Genomic DNA, 20,169 nt, shown 5'->3' with positions numbered 1-20,169 from the left:
ATTTAGTATGTCTGGTAAAGTGATGACAGTTCACAGATATGAGCTATGATACCTTTCAGGTGCCCCTATCTCTACAGGACAATGTCAAGTGATAGAGAAACAGAAACAGCAAGCGACAGACACTGGAGCATCTTTACAGGGAGCCTTACAATGTTATTCTGATTGGAAAAATTTATCTGGGTGAAGATACTAGTGCCTAACTCAGTGTGAAGTCTCAGTAGACCTTTCAATCAAGGATTTTTCAGTGGACTAAATGATCAAGAAGGAAACATGTAGCATATGGAATAACAATGAATCTACTGGATATTCCACATATTTTTTATCTTTTTTTTTACTTACGGGTCACTTTCAAGGTGGCACTGACTTGGTCATTGCCACAGACAAATGTGTATTCTGCCGAGTCCTCTGTGCTGGTGTTCATGATCATCAGCTGGTGGAGTTTTCCCTGCACCACTATCTTGAACTTCTCACTCATCTCAATCTCCACACCATTCTTCAGCCACATGGCGGGGACGTTGAAGTGGGATACCTCGCATTCAAAGGAGGCCGTTCTGGTCTCAGGCACCTCAATGCTCTTCATGGTTTTTGTAATATGTAATGCTTGGAAAAATCAGAAAGTACTTCAGTTAATATATTTTATTTCACAAGTAGATGACTCAAACAGGCAAAGGAATGCATGGTGATCATCCAGGGACATGCTACCGGGCTGCCTAATACTTACTCTCCACAAAGAGCTTAGCTTTGCATTCCAGCTGTCCCACCACAGCTGTATATTCCCCAGCGTCCGAGGGGGCAATGTGCTGTAGCATCAGCTTGTGGACCTTCCTTTCTGAGACTAGTCTGTGTTTGTCACTCGGCTTAATCTCCACATTCTTGTGGAACCATTTCACCGGAACCGTGTCATGGGAAACACTAACTTCAAAGGCAACGGTGGCATTTTCCAAGGCAGTCACATCCTTTGGCTTTTTAATGATCTTGACAGCTAATAAGGAAAGTTGAAGTGATTCAGTGAAATGGTTAATGTAATAGTAACCATGAGTTAGCAACTTGCAAAGTGTTTCTAAGTCAACTTACTCTCAACGTGCAGTCTGGCACTGGCTCCCAGCTTTCCAAGCTTGAAGCCATAAACAGACTCATCCACCATGGCACAGTTTTTAATTCTCAGAGAGTAAACTGTTCCTTTGACTGAGATATCATACTTGTCGTTGGATTCCAGCACAACTCCATTTTTGATCCACTGGATACCTTTCACATTAGGGTGTGTTAGCTCAATCGTGAAAACAGCGTCTTGCGTCTCTGTCACTGTGAGGTTCTTCAGCGTCTTCTTAACTTTGACAGCTGAAGACAAATTTATGTTTGGTTTAGAAAATAAGGATAATATCAGCAAATAAAAGAAGTCCTGAATAAGATCATTACCTGGTTGTCTTGCAAATGAATGCTTATAAAACAATTTGTGTTATGCAGCATGTCTGCTTTAAAAGACACCTTGAGATTATTTAGGAAAATCTGGGATCCAGTTTGAAATATACATTATGCAATAATTCTTCTATACTTGAATGGGGAGAAATTTGCAGAACCATATACTAACAGCTTAACAGACTGATTGGAGAAGAGTGGAAGAGCAATGGTGAATGACAGCATCTAAGTTAGCTGCTCCCCAGAGCTGGAACCTATGAAATGCTTCTTCCCACAAAAATCTTATAGTTTTGAATCTTGTGGTATATGGTTCAGAAAGAAAGCTTAGAGAGTTCTTAAGGGTTTTATGAAATAAAGACTTATGGCATCCAAAATGGTTACACTATTTTACTTTTAAAATGGTAACTGTCAAGAATGCAATGTGATTTGAAATGATAATTCTGTTATTGTATCACGGACCTTCAACTTTGAGATTAGCCGATGTTTTAGAGGTGGCCACTTTGTAGGTATATTCTCCAATGTCATCTAATTTGGTGGAAGCAATGATAAGCCTCCGTTTGTGGCCATCAGATTCACTTCTGATGTTGTTACTTAGTGGCAGATGTTTGCCATCCTTCAGCCACTCGCCTTCGGAATCAGGGTTGGCAACTTCACATTCAAACACTGCTTCCTGAGACTCGGCGACAGTCTGGTCTGTGAGTGGCTTGGAGATGGCCCCGCCTTTGGAACAAGAGAAGCACAAGTGTGAGTCCTTTAAAAATATTTAAAAATACAATAACGGAATCTTTGGACTTAACGAATTTAAAATATCGGCTTTTAAAATGAATTTGAACATCATGAAATGTCTAATACAATTATTTTAACCATTATTAAAAAGGTATCACAGAAACCCCTCTGCGAAGGATGCAGACTGATAAACAGGGAAAATACTGGAATCAGAAAGGTGTTTGCAAAGTAAAGGCAACTGTCAAGTTAATATGGGATCCTGAGAACCATGCTGCGCAGCACACCCCATGGACGGCCTCCAATGCAGCTCCCCCTTCCTCAGAAGCATTCTGCTCAGTCTCCCGAAGCATTATCTCCTGAGAATATGTCCGATATTAGATTGGAAAAAAATTGTGAAATAAAATGTCCAAGTCATCAATGTTTCTATAACATTAGGGATTCTTATATAACAAAAATCACTGTTTTGACAAATGTCATCTCTCCTATGAAGTTTCTCCCCATTGCCTCCAGTACCATCATCCACTGGCAGAAATAATTATTCCTTCAGCAAGTTAGTGCTGACATATCTGTCTCTCTCTAAATTGTGAATTCCTCGAGACAAAATATCATGCCTTATCCAGTTTGTGTCCTGAGTTCCTAGCAATGTCTGGCTATGGCAGATAGTTTTAAAATATTGGGTGAAATCACATAGGGGCTCATAATTTTTTCTTGTTTTCACACATTTAAAAACATGTAGTTTATATTAATTATATCAAAGTTCAGGACCTAAAATTTTGTTTCAAAAGTGTTTTTCATACTCAAATCTCTGGGAAAATCTTATAATGTAATAAAGTACAAACCATGCAACTTTCATACCAAATAAACACTATTCCCATATGACTTATATACTAGATGTCATGGACAGCACAATTTAATCTCAATATAATATCCCACCTCCTCAATACTTAATTGCTCAATTGTAACAAACCAAATTAATGACATCTAGTTTTTTCCTGACAACTGGCTTATACTTTTGATTTTTCATTTTAAAGCTAAGGATTTCTGCTGAATGAAAATAGTCTACTTCATGTCATAAGAAAAAGATAGACAGATACATTGAGTTATATTTTTTAAATATTCACTGGGTTCATAAAAAGTATGAAAGAAACAAAAGTGATTAAAAAAGAAATACATCTTTAGAGTAGGAAAGTTTAAATAAAACTCAATTCAACATTTATGATCATCTTTCATGTGTAATATATTGGAGTACACAAAGAAAATAAAGAAGCAGTTTCATGTTCTGAGAGCTTATGCTCTGGTGTAAGAAGAAGAAATGAGAAGACAAGTATGTGGTAAGGACCATAAAAGACACACATAAAGCGATCCTGAGGTTGGAAGAGTAAGACCTTCTACAAATGGGGAGATTAAGGAAGGCTCCACAATGGAGAAAGCATTTAAGGTAGTTCTCCCTGGAAGAATATTCGGAATTTAGTGAGGTTGTGACTACTGGCTTTGAGAAGAGCAGAAGCAGAAGCATGGAAGCAAGAAAGTGGTGGGAAATCGGAAGGAAATGAGCAACAACTTCTTATGTTTAAACAACTGTCCCACATATGAACTTAGGTTAAGTGATGAATGGACCAACCTGCCACAGTAAGTTTTCCAGATGTCATATTTTCTCCAGCATAAAATGTATATTCTCCTTCATCATCTTTCATCATATTTTGAACTGTCAACTTATATATTTTTCCATGAGCTTCAATTTTATATTTAGAACTGGGTTTGATTTCCTTGTCTTTAAATTTCCACAAGACATCAATTCCTGAGTGGGACAGCTCAACTTCAAGGACCACATTTTGGGTTTCTGTACTGGTAAGGTCATTAAGACCTCTTATAATTTTAATTTCTGGGGAAAAGAGAAAATAATGTGACTTGGTTATTATTACACTGTGAACACAGAATGCTTAAAATTATGCTAAGTTAAATGGAAGAATCCTTACTTTCTACAGAGAGATTGCAGCTGGTTTCAACTCTGCCAACCATCAGCGTGTAAGGTCCTTCATCTGAAGCATGGGTCCGGTTAATCACTAGTCGCTGCTTAGTGCCTTTGACAATGGCTTGTACGCGATCATCGGGCTTGATTTGTTCATCATTTAAATACCATTTAACAGAAGTCACATCAGGGACAGAGACCTTACATTCGAGAACAGCCTTGGTACCCTCAAGCACGTTAACATCCTTTAGAGGTGTTATCACATCAACACCTGGAAAACCACAAACACACAAATAAAATGTTTATGAATCTGAATGTATGTTCATTAATGCTCCCTACCTCACTTAACAATGTACACATAAAACCATGTAAGTTTCACTCACTATAGACAGAGACGCGCCCACTGGTTGACATTTCAAGGGCTGGAATGGTGAAGGAGTAATTTCCAGCATCCTCCTTGGTCATGTCTTCAATGAGCAGCATGTGTGACTGTTTGTCTATCACAACGTGAACCCTGTCACTGGGCTGCACTTCTTGGCCATCTTTCATCCAGATGCCTTCCACGTTTTCTAAGGAGACTTTAACTTCGAGCTGAACAATGTCACCTTCACAGACTTTTTGATCACTAAGTCCTTGTAGGATAGCAATGGGACGGGCTGTGAAATATGGGGAGGAAAAGGAATTTTATGATCATTGTTTGTCAATAAACCATAATGATGCTCACTACAGACCAATAGGAATGGGAAGACTTACGTTTCATCTTTAGTTTACAGGTGGTCTTTTTCCCGTCAACAACAAAGCTGTATTCTCCCTGGTCCTCTTTGGCCACATCCTTGACAGTAAGGTTCTGCCGTCCACGGCGGGATGTAATTGAGTATTTGCCATTAGATTTAAGCTCCACATCATTGTGATACCATTTGCCTTCTATATTTTCTGGGGATATAATGCACTCTAACTCTCCTGAGAATGATTCTGGAACTTCTATGTCCTCAAGTTCTTTTACAAATTCAATAACTGCACCTGAGGCATAAGATAAAAAGAAGTTAATTTCTCTGGAGAGTTAGCATGGAGAACATTCCTTGTATACTTCTTATCTGTTCCATAGTGTCATGAGTATTCTTAATATCTACTGCTGATAGAAATATTCAATAAAAAGGAATTACTTAAATTATTAAATTATTTTTTAAACCACAGATTTATTTTTCCATGAAAACATTTAAAAACAAGACATAAAACCTTGCTCTTTAGAAATCCAAATTGTCAACATTCTTAAGTAATAGTATAAATTCATGATTCTTTCTACAGAGCTTATATCCAATTCCCAACTAATTCTTTTTATGAAGGGAAAATTGCATGGCTAATTTTATCAGGCATTAAGGGCGACTTTATGACTTAAGTAAACACTGACAGAATTGTCTGGTACCTTCAACAGTAAGTCTGGCAGTTGTTTTCACATTTTCATCTTCCACAAGCACACAGCTGTAGTCTTCAGCATCAGCTGTGTCAATGGTCAGAACGGAAAGGAAGTGAACCTTCCTGTCAGAGTGCATCCTATATTTATCTCCCGAATGAATCTCCACACCATCTTTATACCATTTCACTTTGACAAATGGCTCTGAAGTTTCACATTCAAAGGTTGCCATGGTGTCTTTTTCCTTAGCAACAACGTCTTGTAATTCCTGGATGAAAGTGATCAATTGCTTGGCTACAAGAAAAAGAAAATAGAAGCACATTGTATTAAATTTAAATTTCCAGTTAGAATAATGGGAAAACAAAATAAAAAGAAACACACTACTGAATATTCATGGATAAATAGAGACAGATCCATCAAATGAATTTGAATTACCTTGGACAAGTAAGAATGCGTGGCTTGAGGTTTCCCCAGCTATATTGATGGCTTTTACCATGATGCTGGCAGAGTCTTCAGTGGTCACATCTCTTATGACCAGTTCACAAACATTGTCTTCGGGCCAGTACCAGTAGACTCGGTCAGAGCGTTCGATCTTGACACCGTTTTTGTACCATTCACATTCAGGATCTGGTTTCCCCACGACTCTGACCCGGAAGTGTGCATCAGATCCCTGGCCCACTGTTTGGCTTTGGATTCTTTCAAAGATTTTGGGGGCCTCCATACTAGGACTTAGTTCAATTCTATCAGGTTTAAAAGTTGGAATAGTGATTTTGCCTTCTTCAACAAGGGCTTTCTTCTCCTCTTCAGTTAGCTCTTTGGTCCAGTGGAGAAGTTCATCTTTTGTCTTCTTAAGGAGCTCTTCATAGGACTCATCCTTTTTACGAGATTTGAGCTCCACAGCAGTAATGGCTTCGTAATATCCTTCCTCTGTTCTGCGCTTGAATTTACTGCGCAGCTCTTCTGATTCTTCAGGAACCTTTTCATGGGTAATTCTCTCAGCCCTTTTCAACTTCACAATTTCCTTGGCTTCGGTGGTGTCAACAGGCCTATCTACTTTTTGTACCTCAAACTGAAGCTTTCCAGGCTCATGTATATGAAACTCAGGCTTTGGTTCAGGGGCTCGCCTAAGGACAGACCTAAAATCTTCCCTCTGTTGGATCTCAAGTTTCACTTTATGCTCTGTGACACCTTCAGGATTTTCTGCGGTGACTTTGACTTCACCTGTATCATAAGATTTGCAGTCCACGATGTCCAGATAATGAATGCCATCATAGCGAACTCTGAACCTTTTACTTTTGCGGATGAGCTGTCCATTGAGGTACCAGTTGACTTTGGGATGAGGGTAACCTGTCACTCGGCAACGGAATCTTGCTGTCTCCCCTTCAAGTACCCTTACTGGCTCTGGGAACAAGACGATGTCTGGCTTTTGCTTCTCCTTTTGATCTGTCGTTACACCTGTAAGTGCACCTTCATGAGCCATCCTCTCTAATTCTTCAATTCTCTGTAAGCCTTTCCTGCCCTCAGGCAACTGAGTTTCTTCCACAAGACTTTTCTCATCTTTTACAATAAGGGTAGCAGATGTGTGATCTGTTCCGTATTTGTTAGTGGCTCTGCAAGTAATAATGCCACTGTCTCTAGAATACGCAACTCCGTAATCAAGGCTGCAATATCCAAATTCATTGATCATACGAAGCCTGTTGGCTGCTTCAAGTGGCTTTCCATCATGGAGCCATTCCACCACCATCGTTGGGTCACCAATTGGTGTTAGCCTACATTCAAAGTGGGCAGGCCCAAAGCGCTTGAGCCTTAAGGAAGTGAGTTTTTTCTTAAAAAATGGTTTCTGTTGTTTCTCTTTGTCGTACAGGTCACCCTCCTCCCACTGTTCTTGACCATATCGCAAATGCAAAGGCTCCAGTTCTGGGGCTGCAATTTCCTTTGCTCTATATGTCCCTCGTGGGATGATTAATCTTCTCTCTGGTTCAGGTTCTGCAAACTCAACTTCAACATTTACTTTGCATCTGGTAGTGTCTCGGCCAGCCTTGTTAATAGCAGTTGCAGTATACCAGGCAGAATCTTGGCTGACAGTGGAATCTATTTTAAGGGCAGCTTCTCCCTTGGTTCCTTCAATTCTAAAAAAAAAAAAAAAAAAAAAAAAAAAAAAGGTAAAAAAATCATCAATACAAAGGTAGTTGTTGCTTCCTTGGTTAATGAATTTGCAGAATGGTCTTAGTTATATTATTCCCAAGCAAATTTACCTGATTTTTGGATATTTATGAGGTACAATGATTTCACTGTTTTTCAACCATACAATGTCAGGGTTAGGGTTACCCGTCGCTCTGACTTTCATTTCAAGCCGGGAACCTTCCTTTACATTGACATTTTTCAGTTTTTCCACAAACACTGGTTTAACCTGATGTTCCACGGCTGAAAAAAGAGAGGTCATGATTTAGAGTGAACAGGGCTGAAATGCCTGTTTATAACCCCAGTGATAAGGAAATTCCTTTTTAATTTTAAAAGTAAATACCTTCCACAGTTAAAGTCACTGAAATTGAAGATTTGCCTGCCCTGTTTTGGGCAATCACAGTCCATTCCCCAGAATCACTGGGTGCTGTTGGCACAATAATCAGAGATTGGGTACCATCTTCTTTAATGACTACTTTATGGGTATAATCGTTGATAACTTGCTGGCCTGTAAAAAAATGAGTAAAAAAGAAAACAGAATGTTAAAATATTTTTTTAAATTATTGGACACACATAAGCTTATTTTGGGGTTTAATAACTTGTGAGTAAAAAGTTATCATACTTACCATTATGAAACCAGAAGGTCTCTGGCATAGGTCTACCCACAACCTTTAAGTCAAATCTGGCAGTTTGCCCTTCTAAACATTTGAAAGAAGCAGGTTTTAACACAAAGACTGGCTTATACAGTCTCTCGAGTTGTGACTCATCTGTTTCCTCCAGCCTACGCCCAGGGGACATCCGTGCAGGGGACATCCGTGCAGGGGACATCCGTGCAGGAGACATGCGTATAGGAGACCTGCTCACTGAACGCGGAGAGACAGATCTGAAAAACAAAGGAAAACAATATTGTCATGAGGCATAGAGAAAACTCAGCAAAATAAATAAACTTTATTTCTTGTTCATCGGTGTTATTTTATAATTTGCTTCTTGTATGTTGCAGAAGGCACCTCAAACACTCTAGGATCCAAAATGGAATATGTTATTAGAACCCCCCAAACTCTATTTTTCATATATCCTCAATTCACTCAGTAGTCACCTAACACTCAGGTACCCAGGGACTCAGAATCTTGGAAGGATCCTTAATACTGTCTTTCTCTCACCACCTTGATTTAATTAGTCACCAAATCTTTTTTATTCCACTACCAAAATATCTCAACAAATGTTGTTTAAATAAACCAATGCATATGAAAAAAGACTGACATACTTCTTTACCCAACAGGAGGAAAAACACAAAAATCATATTTGAAAATAAAATCCTATCTGTACATTGCAGCCAGAATGGCTTGGATTGAACTTCAAGTTCTGGCACCTCCACTTACAGGCTGGATAAGCTAAGGCAGTTTTCATAGGATTGCAGGGACTCAGTGTTCCCACTTTCAAACTAGAAATAACAATTCTTACATTGTGGCATTATTGTATAAACTAGGGCTAATATATGTAAAATCAGGTGTCAGATAAGTCTAATAGCCTTCATTATATTGGCTGTAACACTGGCAAGATGAATAGTATGCTACACTAATGGAAATACTTTGCTCCTCTCACACAGGGGCAAGGAATAAAAACTCTTGGCAATTATTGGTATTGCTAATGGCAGGTTTCTGTGCTGTTTCAGCCTTCACTTGTCCCCCCCTCCCCCCCCAATAACAATTCACCACTGGGATATTTGGTGTTTTAAATAATTTAAATATTAATCAACCCAAGTTATTATGAGTCTTACCTGATTCTGCTCATGGGCTCTGGTGTGGGAATGTACATGGGAGCACTAAGTGGAGCAGCAGGCTCCACATACAATTTCCCAGAGCAGATTGCGTTTCCTTTCATATTGCTGGCAAATGCAGTATAGATTCCCTCGTCTTCTGGAAGAACAACAGGTATGCGCAGACTAGCTCTGCCATCTGGTAGGAAGTCCATTTGGTATCTCTCTCCATGTTTGATGCGCTTGCCATCTTTGTACCATGCAATCTGCAAATAATATGTACATGTGAATTAAATGTAGATAAAATAATTACAGTGTAACTTATTTGTATCTTTACTGTGGCATGGAAGTATGATAAATGTTTATATTTTACCTTGGGTAATGGATAGCCAGACATCTTGCAATGAAAAGTAACACCCATCCCCTCAAGAATCCTATAATTCTTGATTCTTAAATCAAATCCTGCTTCAACAGCTTCAGATTCAGAAATGTCAACTGCCATCTTTTCCTCCCCATCCTCTTCAAGAAGTTCTTCTAATGTAGTCTTTATTATTCTGTATTCAATTTCTTTAATAAGCCTCTCTTCAAAGGAAGAAATGTGGAATTCCTATGTAGTAAAAAAGATGACAGCTTGTTAAAAGGATATATCCTTGCTGATAGAAATTATATAAGTATATTAGTTTCAGAGATATGGATTGGTGAAAGTCTGTAACTAGAAGAAAAATTTAGGAAGCTCTTTTTTTTATTTTTTTAATCTGCATTACAGTCATCTTTGCTGGTTCATGCTGCAGCATCTTAGGTAAATGGTATTTTGAAAGTGTGGGTTACAGTTGGGATGTTCATCATACAGATAAAGAGATCTTGGCAGTAATGAACATTGCCATGCTAGCATTTGTCTTTTTCTACATATATATAATCCCTATTTCTAAAGTCATGTTTTGTTGCATATATGTAATCTGCTTCTAAAGTCATATGTGCAACATGTCATGAAGATTAAGGAAACTTGTCAGCAGTGAACACGAACCTTTTGATAATATTCTAACATGACCCCATCCCTTGAAAATGAAAATATCAAACAAAAAGGGGATTTGGGGGAGGAAAGTATAATTTATAGAATGGTTTGCATGGCCATTCTTGTTATACTCACTTGGTCTTCTACAAAAGTTCTGACCAGGACAGTATCTTTGGCCATTTTCTTCCTAATTAAGGCCTGTTCTTTTTCATACTCTTTCTCATAATCGGCGTATCCAAATCCTGGTGCTATTTCTCCAACTTTAGGTTCTTGGACAAATGCAGTCATTTGTGTCTGATAAAACATTTCTTGCTGGGACTTCATCAGTGAGTCATAATCAGCTAGGAGTTAAGAAGATACATTAATTTTTAATGTTCTGTGTAAAAGCCTTCATCCCATTGTTTATTCAGGCAAACCCCACACTAAGGAAAGTTGATAATCAAAGGACTGATTTTCCAAATTTTGCTATCAAAATGCTTAATAAATATTAAGTAGATTGAATTTCAAAACCAAACTTATACTAAGACAAACCATCCACTACTATTGTAGAAAGAATTTTATATTAGCAGTCAATCCTTTGGGATGTATCCTAGAGGTCTTTCTAATTTCCTGCGTGCTTTTGGCAATTCATTTACCTTTCTGGGTCTTAAGTGCCTTATCTGCTAAATGGGGGATAATATCCTAATTTTCTCTAAGGACTGTTGTGCAGAGCAAATGAGACAGAGCATGGGATGGTCCACTGTAAATGTGAACAGCTGAGCAAAGGTAATGGCGATTCACAGATATATTTTGTTTGGCCTGAATGCTATTACATTTCCTTTTTGCAAATTACTCATAAATTTTGAAAATTGTGATTTCAGGCTTTTCTATAAAGTATCAGAAACTCTAGCAACATGGAGCCTAGTACAAGTGTGCCTGGCAACAACACACTAGACATGGGACACTACTGCCCCTTGAGACAGGGTATATACTTTCTGGTTTGCCATTGTCTTCCTTACGCTGACATTATCTGCCTGGATCTGGGAGTCAACTGGATTTAGAATCTCCGCATCTTCAAAGGCATGATATGCACCAAATGAATGCCACCAAGTAGAAACTATTACTCAAAACTTAGAAGTTTAGCAGCAGTATGGCTTTTGAGGCCATGTGGTCTGAAGCACTTCCTATTATGGCTGAGGCCAGGAAGGGGAGCGACTGAAACAGAACCAGTATCAGAACCAGGCTACTGCAACAGGCTTTTTGACAAACACGCAGCACTGCTACCTCCACGCATTTGTGTTCTCATCATGCAGACAGGTGCTAGTTAGAGTTGCACTGACCTTCTCTGAGCAAGGAGGCAGATGCCGATGTTTCTCCATGCTTATTACGAATAACAATAGTATATTCTCCAGCATCATCCGCCAAAGTCATTGAAATCACCAGTTTGCATTCCCCGGTTTGTTTGTTGTAAATCACTTTATATCTTTATGAAAATAAACAAACCAAAAATTCAGTCATATAATAACCCTTACATGGCTACAATAACCCTTGTGTGGATCTGTGGTATAAAATTCAATGATCCTAGACATATGACTAAGCTCTACCATGGAAAATAACTATCAGATTGCTGAAGATGGAGGAAAATACATGGACAAGTTAAAAGTTGTGAATATTCTTTAAAATAAATAATAAAATATGGTACTACTAGAATCATATATATGGAAATAAGTGGCTGCAAATATATTTAATTGCAGCAAATCTATTAGCATTGATTTTCATGCATAACTAACTTTCTTCTTCATTACATAACCCTTATTCTTCTTTTATCTTTTAGTGACTTAATTATGTGTTTTTATTAAAAGTTGTCTCAGACTCTTTCTGGGAAAATGTGTGTGTGTAAAAATACACATTTTCTCTATTTTGCTAGCACTATAAATGAATCAAGCTAGAATATAAGGACTATATCTTCTATTCACTTTGTCACATGGCTTTGTTTCTCAGTAAGAACTGTACAAACACATGAAAACCCACAAGGAAGGCTCCATAATGAAAGACCCTACCTCTAGGGAATGGTGTTATAAGAATATCCTGCTTCTCTCTAGGCTCCATATACATATCATGCAGATCACAGAGGACTCTATCATTCAGCCATCAAAATACCTGTATCCAGTGGTTAGAGGAACCCCGGATTTCTTCCAGTAAACATGGGGCTTTGGGTTGCCGCCAACCTGGCATTCAAACACAACGCTCCCGCCTTCCACCAGTTTCTGGACCACCGGCTTTGAAATGAAGAAAGGCGCAGAGGGTTCTCCGGGCTCTGCTCGTTCCTCCACAATGCTGGTGTCAGTCATCACCACGTCTCTTGACTCCACGAAGCTGGGGAGAGAATTCCCTCTCATGAGCTTCTGGATTGCAAGTTGCCAATACTAAAGGGACTGAAAAATCAAAACTGTACGGTTGTCTCTTGAACAAAGTGGGGGTTAGGGGCACTGACACCACTGTACAGTCAAAAATCCACATATACCCTTTGGCTCTAGAGTCAGCCTTTCCCATCCGTGGGTTTCAAACTCGCAGAGGCAACCAACCACAGATCAAAAGCAGAACGTTAATTCACCGTCGGGGATCTGTGGCTGGGAATGTGAAAATGCTGTTTTCCATCCCCGGTTGGTTGAATCCTCAGATGCAAAACCTGACACACACGAAGGCTGACTGTATTTATTTTTAAAAAGCCCACGTGTAAGTGAACCCACATAGTTCAAATCCGTCTTGTTCAAAGGTCAACTAGAACAAAAGCTTGTTAACAAAAGGATGTTTTACCGTTTCTCTTCTGTGGTGTATTTCTCAGTCACGGCTGTGGTTTCTTTTTCAAACTCTTCTGATACTGGAAAAAGACAGAATTTTCTCATTTAAGTCAGGCATTTAGTCCATTTTGTTAGTGACCCTTGCTTAGCCTGATGAGTAAGTTGACTCTATAACCTACCCCCACCCCATGCACCCTATTTCCAACAGGGGACACCATTGGGAGGTGTGCAGAAGCCGAATCGTGGAAGGAAGTGTGAACTGGGGGTGGCGAGTGAGAGTGACGGTGTGCACGGGAGGATGGGGGAGTGTGCCACCCACCCTGCACAGCCAGGTAGCAGGACGTGCTGACAGTCCCGGCCTCATTCACAGCGCTGCAAGTGAATCGCCCGCTGTCCTCGGCAAAGGCTTCTCGAATCATAAGACGAGCGATTCCGCTCTGGAAGGTTATCTGGAAATCAATGGAGCTTTCTATTTGGTAGTCTTCTCTGTACCATGTCACTTTGGGTGACGGGTATCCAGAGATGTGGCACTCCAAGGTGACGGATTCACCTTCTATGACAGTCACGTTTTTTAAGCCCTGAAGAGAGAAGGAAAAGGAATATAACACTAGTACGTGTGCGCTTCCATCAATCACCTCTGCATGTTACAGCAAGTGTGGGGCTTTGAACTTGTACCTTCTAACGGCCACAAAGCAGTTTTTTAAGATCAGGGCTCTAGAAATATTAGTAAAGAGAATCCTTTGGAAACTGGAATATCCCCAAGTTGAAGTAAATGCAAGGCATTTCCAAATTGGTGAGGTGGGACTGTAGTAATGCCACATAACGGGGTGACTCGGTACCCTCTGTGATTCTCACACAGTCAAATCCTAACAAAGCCCGAAGGCTCAGCAGCAAATGCCGCCCTTCCGACAGAGCTTCCCATGCTCTCCCCAAGTCTAAGTAGTTGACCCTTCCTCTTTACCCTTCCTCTGAGGGGTTCTTACCACCGCCTGTATTTTACCTTGCTTGTTTATGGACATTTTCCCTGACAGTAAGGCAAAGATTTCAGAAGGCTACATCTGTCTTTATATGCCTCCATACTTTTTCAATAATGCCTTACACATAATAGGAACTCACTAACTCTGTTGACATGACCGATGGTTGCCACACAGAATCCCCCTTTCTCTTGCCAAGTGTATGGTCTTAAAGTTAGCATTTGTAAACTCACTGATGCCATTTCCCAGTTTGAGGAACTGTTCTCTGCACATTTTAAAATTATGCATATGGTCCAACACAATCAACTTCTTTACTCACCGAGACCAAAGTTGGTGGAGTAACGGGGATTTCAGCAGGTGCAGGTACTCTTGCTTTTTCTGTTACCTACGATTTTTACAAAGGATGTTTATAAAATGCCCATGAAATTATGAGACATCTCATAAATGCTTAGCTCATGCAAAATTATAAAAATAAGTTGAGAGCCCTGGCTGGTGTTGCTAAGTGGTTAAAGCATCAGTCTGAGAACCACAGCGTCACAGGTTCCACTCCCAGTCAAGGGCACGTACCTGGGTTGCAGGTTACCCACCCTTGTCCGGGTGCCTGTGGGAGGCAACCAATTGATGTGGCTCTCTCACATTGATGTTTCTCTCTTTTTCCCCCTCTTCCCCCTTCCTTCCACTCTCTAAAAATCAATGGATAAAATATCCTCAGGTGAGGATTAAAAAATAATCGTAATAAATAAGTTGAGAAAACGAGCTCTGACCCACTATAATTAAGTTTGAGCCTAGTAACGGAGAAAGGCAGGGCGCCTGGCTGACTACTTCTGTAGTGCAAAGTGCTGAGTGTCTGGCTATGATTCACAGAGATGGATCAAGACACACCATGCAACCCAGGGACCAACCTTCGCTTCACGCCCGTGGAGTACTTCGAAGCGCTCTTCACGGACTGTGCCATCAGTGATGCTCACCCCTACTTCCTTTTTCACTTCAATGCCAGCTTGACTCTTGTAAGTCTCGGGTGTGTCAGCGAAGGGGAACTGGGGTGAGGGGGTGGGCTCTGCTCTCACTCTAGTCTCACCAGGCTTCACAGTGGGTGCCTTCACCGATTTGGTAATCTTCTGAGAAGATGTGGCTGACAACTCTTTTTGTAACGTGGCAATAGCGCTACCGGCTATTGATGCCTTAAATGGAAATGGGAGTCAGAAAATAAAGTCACTTAACTGTCATCCGAGTTGTCATTCAGAAGTGCTTCGCCACTAGGATTCCTGTTGTGAGTCTGAGTCTATTTTCTATGTGGCCCATTTTTTAAATGTTCTCATTATCACTTTAGAGTTAGTGAAAAGTCAGTTAGAGATAAGCCAGTTATAAAGCTCATTGTCATTCCTGCCACTTTGTAAAACATATTGAAAATATCTTTCTTAAAGAGTTGTATCAAGAACGCCTTATTTTACACTGTTAACATAAAGGAACAGAGGGTCTTTTACAGCTCAGTCATGAATTTTCACGTAATCACCCCAATGCTGCTTTTGAAAATACCACAGTGAACTATTCAAAGTCAAGAAATTATTAAAATACTTGGTAAATTCCTAAGAACTACTTTAAAGTAGCACATTTAGGTTTCAGCCATAAATCTGTTGGAAAGGTGACAATGGAGATATTCAGAAAAGTGATTGGGAGGCTTCCTTACTGTTTGTATTCAGTTGCTGTCTATGAAGATTTGGTTTCAATAGTAATTTGAGACTATTCTAAACAGAGCATCAAATGTACCTTACAATTCTTTGAAAGCATACAAGATTTGGGTTCTGTGTCTTGGATGTGTATAATAAGAACAGAAGTGACAAATACTGAAGGTTAGCATGTGTTGTCAACTCACAAAGGCTTTCACATGTATTAACTTGCCCCGATGACAGACCAGCTAAGGGGCAGAGCCAGGACACTAGTTCAGGCCTGTTTGACTCCACAGTCCAAGCAAACCACACACAATCCCACTTCTCCATCTTGCTATGCCGAGGGTAGAACTATATGATTTCTCTGTACCTGTCTTTAGTATCGATACACATTCTCAGTTACGCTACTCTAAAATGTCTCAGGGCATATGGAGCAGTAATAGTGTAATTACAAAATGTGAAACACAGAGAAGCCTGCATGGATTTGTGTCTCTTCAGAGCTGTGAGATAATCACCTGCTATTACAGGCTCACCCTGCAGGGCAAGTGTCAGAAACCAAACTTTAGGGGCCCTGAGTACACTATGAATGCAAACAGACACTACCTACCAAAAAGAGGCCACATTGGCCTATACCAAAGATAACTCTACATCACACATTAGATACTTAGTTCCCCTGAGCCAAACATTTCTTTGTCATGTGCTTTAACTTCTTACCTCATATCCAGGTTCTGTCTTGGGAACAGAAATCTTTGAAACAGTAAAATGAGGGCTTGCTGTGCGAGGGCGTTTATCCACATGGACTAATCTTTCAGTCGTTACATCTGTAGTTTTCTTGATCTGCATTGAAATGGAACTCAGTGACATTACTGTTCACCAGATGATCCCAGCACTTAAGTTTTCTTTCCCATGGTATCAAAAAAGCAGCAAGTACAGACTCACCTGTGATGATATATGCATTTCCATTTGGTCAGTAGTTGTGATATGAGTCTCAGAAGGAGCTTGGATCACTCTAGGCTTGACTGCTTTAGGGACAACATGGGGCTCCGAGGCCGGACGCTGGGGTTGCTCAGCTACCTTTGTGGTGGAAACATGCTCCTTATATCCATACTCTAAAGTAGTCTGCTGAGCATATGATTCTTCGACATGCCCGGGCTCTCTGGGCTCTCTGACACGGGCCTGGTCTACTGCAGCAACCACTGTTGCTACAGCTTCTGCCTTTTTCCCAGCATCCATCTGGAAACAAAGTTTCCAGAATTAATACACAGTCATGTCAAAGTCAGGGTGGGCCACCTCCTCCTTAGGATAGTCATCAAGAACAGACAAATGTCTAACGGCACAATAGTCAGATGGCACCCATGCTATATAGCTATGTTAATGTCTCCAGAAATATAACTCATAAATGCATTTAAGAACTTAATATTTCATTGATTATTATAATGTATGGACATCTAGTGAGATACACTCTGTACACACTTGCTTATTTAGGCTAGACATTAAATCACACACAACATAGGACAACACAACATGTATATAAAATAATAAGAAGATTTTGAGGTTTTCAAGCATTATGTCTGAGGCAGTCAATTAGCACTTGACAAATCAGAACTTTGGGGCTGATTATCTTCATTGATTCTTTTTATTATCTTCTCATTTAGTCTCACGTTGACACAATGACAGTGATGACAAAAACATACTCAAATGCCATCATAGACCCATCCAGAAAAATCAGTGCCTACACAGTTGTACAAATGCACAGTTGCATGCAAATTCGAGATAACACGAAAGCTCATGAACACAAAGAGAAGCACATTTACTTATGATTCTGTAGGGATAATAATGTTTTAATCTATAAGAAAATATCTCTCTTAAAAGACACAAATGAAGATATTGTGATAAACACGAAAAAGTGTTACCATGTTTGTATTTAAGAAAATAAACTTTCCCAGAGAATTTCAATTTACTTTCATTATTACTGGGAATTAATGGGAAGAAGGAAGCAGAAATGATGTTTCCTCATTTCCATCAATTTGATTAACATAAATGGGAACACGGTTTGCAAAGGAGTGTCTCTTTTTTTTTTAAAGATTTTTTATTTATTTTGAGAGAGAGAGAGACACACACACATTGATGTGATACGAAAACATCGATCAACTGCCTCCTGTATGCCCCCTAACAGGAATCGAGCCCACAACCCAGGTATGTGCCCTGACCAGGAATCGAACTGGCAACCTTTTGGTACACAGGACAACACCCACCTAACTGAGCCACACTGGCCAGAGCAGGAGTTTCTCCTTTAAAGATTGAGTCTATGCAATACTTGGAAAGAGCATATTATAAAAATCACATTGCCATGTCCATCAGTGCTCTTTCAAAGTAGTACTGGACAATTTTCTTTCCTCCTGCTGTGAATAGAATCTAGATTGCATTTGAAATGTTTTCCAAGTATGCTACCTGTATATCTGTTAAAATTGTTGTCTGAATCATTTAAGATAAAAATGAGGGTCTTTTTGAGATGAAATTGGGCCTTTCGTGATCACGGGCTTTATCTAGTGCTTCCTTCTAGAAAGTCACACTCTAATTAACCTGCCTTGAAGAATTACAAATACCATCTTCAATTTAGATTGTCTTTTAGAAGAAACTGTAAAATATATGTGAGGTTTAGGAGAATCAAATTTGCTCATCAGCTTGTTTCTTTTTTAATTTTTTTAAACCATATAAGCCATTAGTTGACCTTAATTTTACAGATGTTTTAAATGTTAACATCTTCAACAGGTAATATACGATATAATGACTCTATTATCTTATATATATATATAATACATTATATCATATGTATTATTGTATATCTATGTAACTTTGCTCATAGAGTGATTGCATTTACATTATATCTCATTCGAACCTTTCAACAATCTACGAGGTAATCAGTTTGAGATTTAGTTTTACTTTGACAATGAGAAACTAGGCTCAAAGAAATTCTCTCTTGCCAGTTAAAATATGCAGATCTTGTTCTATAACTTACACACACATAAAAGGAATCTTAATTACAGTAGCATATTTTAAATTGAGGAAGCACCTATTTTTTTCTCAAGTTAATGTACATCAAATCCATATACATATGCCACTTAGTGGGCAACTAAAAATGCTTACTCTATTTTGTTTCTTAGTGGACTCTAACATCCCTCACTAAACAAGGAGACCTCAAATCATATTAGTTAAATAGTGAGAATTAATTTTGGAGACACAAAGAGAAGCGTTATTTAATCTGGCTTTTCACAAATGGAAATGCTAACTGTTCCACTGAAGGAACTGGACCGGGTCTCATCATCTCTAATGTTTTGTTGATCAGTTAAGTGATTAAATGGGACACTGGGAGCACAATGACTCATGATGGATGAAAGGTTAAGAGAGCTGAGGATGAAATGGGATGAAACAATGCTTTTCACCTCCACAGCATCAGTTTTCATCTCTTCATGAAAAAGATGTATTTGTTCTTGCTTTGTAGCAAATCCTTCTCTAGTCCTTGGCAATATGGCTGGTTCAGTAGATTTTGCAGTGGTAACTATTACTTTGGGTATAGATATTTTCTCAGCTTCTATTCTTAGCTAATTTTTAACAAAAGTAAGACAGTCAAATTTGTGTGTTTCAGAAATAACAAATTCAAATATCGTCACTCATGAAGTTTGTTATATATTGGAATTTCTAACACTAATGATACTTCTGAAAGGCTGATATAGCATTCAATATTAGACTTGGGTAAATATTTAAAAAGTTGATCTTCAATCATGTCTTAGAAAAAAAACCCAAAGATGTAGAGATAGAAAACAACACTGAGGGAAATACTGACCAGACTCAACCATGTTGCTAAAGAAATTGAAAAACTTTAGTTGCTGATTTCTAAACATTGTATTTGCAATAAAGAATGAAATTAGGAAAACAGCTCATTTGGAGTAAATGACAGAGTCATGGGAAATAAGTTAATTCATAGAAATTTCATAGCTACAAATAAAGTTTTCATAGTTAATGTATATTTATTCTGGTTGGATAATTCCTTCTCTAGATTTTAATATTGTAGCTATATTTTAATACAGCAGGCACTATAATTTTCTCAGCTTCTTTTCTCATCTGATATTTATGGGGGGGATAATGTTTCACATGAAGAAAATGATGGGTAATTTTCTGAAATAAGTCCATTCTCTACCAAGTAATATACTGAATTTATGACCCCTTCAAAACATACATCTTCTTGACAGTCAGTAAGAGTCATCATCTACTTAAGT

At 39.0% G+C, this 20,169-nt stretch overlaps 1 protein-coding gene across 1 annotated transcript in view; it reads right to left on the bottom strand.

Moving 5' to 3' along the window:
- TTN (titin) overlaps positions 1 to 20,169 on the bottom strand; it is a 269,865-nt gene that overhangs the window by 231,800 nt on the left and 17,896 nt on the right. The window contains exons 14-37 of the mRNA XM_087819741.1: positions 16,832 to 17,125; positions 16,607 to 16,729; positions 15,128 to 15,406; positions 14,545 to 14,610; positions 13,571 to 13,829; positions 13,268 to 13,331; positions 12,611 to 12,826; positions 11,791 to 11,933; positions 10,607 to 10,812; positions 9,833 to 10,066; positions 9,481 to 9,725; positions 8,330 to 8,586; positions 8,047 to 8,211; positions 7,778 to 7,946; positions 5,958 to 7,651; positions 5,535 to 5,816; positions 4,865 to 5,131; positions 4,495 to 4,767; positions 4,119 to 4,382; positions 3,764 to 4,024; positions 1,876 to 2,136; positions 1,075 to 1,338; positions 722 to 982; positions 340 to 600 (exon numbers count right to left, since the gene is read on the bottom strand). Of these exons, the coding sequence (XP_087675867.1) occupies positions 340 to 600; positions 722 to 982; positions 1,075 to 1,338; positions 1,876 to 2,136; positions 3,764 to 4,024; positions 4,119 to 4,382; positions 4,495 to 4,767; positions 4,865 to 5,131; positions 5,535 to 5,816; positions 5,958 to 7,651; positions 7,778 to 7,946; positions 8,047 to 8,211; positions 8,330 to 8,586; positions 9,481 to 9,725; positions 9,833 to 10,066; positions 10,607 to 10,812; positions 11,791 to 11,933; positions 12,611 to 12,826; positions 13,268 to 13,331; positions 13,571 to 13,829; positions 14,545 to 14,610; positions 15,128 to 15,406; positions 16,607 to 16,729; positions 16,832 to 17,125 (6,808 nt within the window). The remainder of the gene's footprint in view (positions 1 to 339; positions 601 to 721; positions 983 to 1,074; positions 1,339 to 1,875; positions 2,137 to 3,763; positions 4,025 to 4,118; positions 4,383 to 4,494; positions 4,768 to 4,864; positions 5,132 to 5,534; positions 5,817 to 5,957; positions 7,652 to 7,777; positions 7,947 to 8,046; positions 8,212 to 8,329; positions 8,587 to 9,480; positions 9,726 to 9,832; positions 10,067 to 10,606; positions 10,813 to 11,790; positions 11,934 to 12,610; positions 12,827 to 13,267; positions 13,332 to 13,570; positions 13,830 to 14,544; positions 14,611 to 15,127; positions 15,407 to 16,606; positions 16,730 to 16,831; positions 17,126 to 20,169) is intronic.

Source organism: Miniopterus natalensis, chromosome 8 (assembly GCF_054644295.1).
Source record: "Miniopterus natalensis isolate mMinNat1 chromosome 8, mMinNat1.hap1, whole genome shotgun sequence".
Taxonomy (NCBI): Eukaryota; Metazoa; Chordata; class Mammalia; order Chiroptera; family Miniopteridae; genus Miniopterus; species Miniopterus natalensis.
The sequence above is the reverse complement of the archived record's forward strand: the minus strand, read 5'-3'. Positions and strand labels throughout refer to the sequence as shown.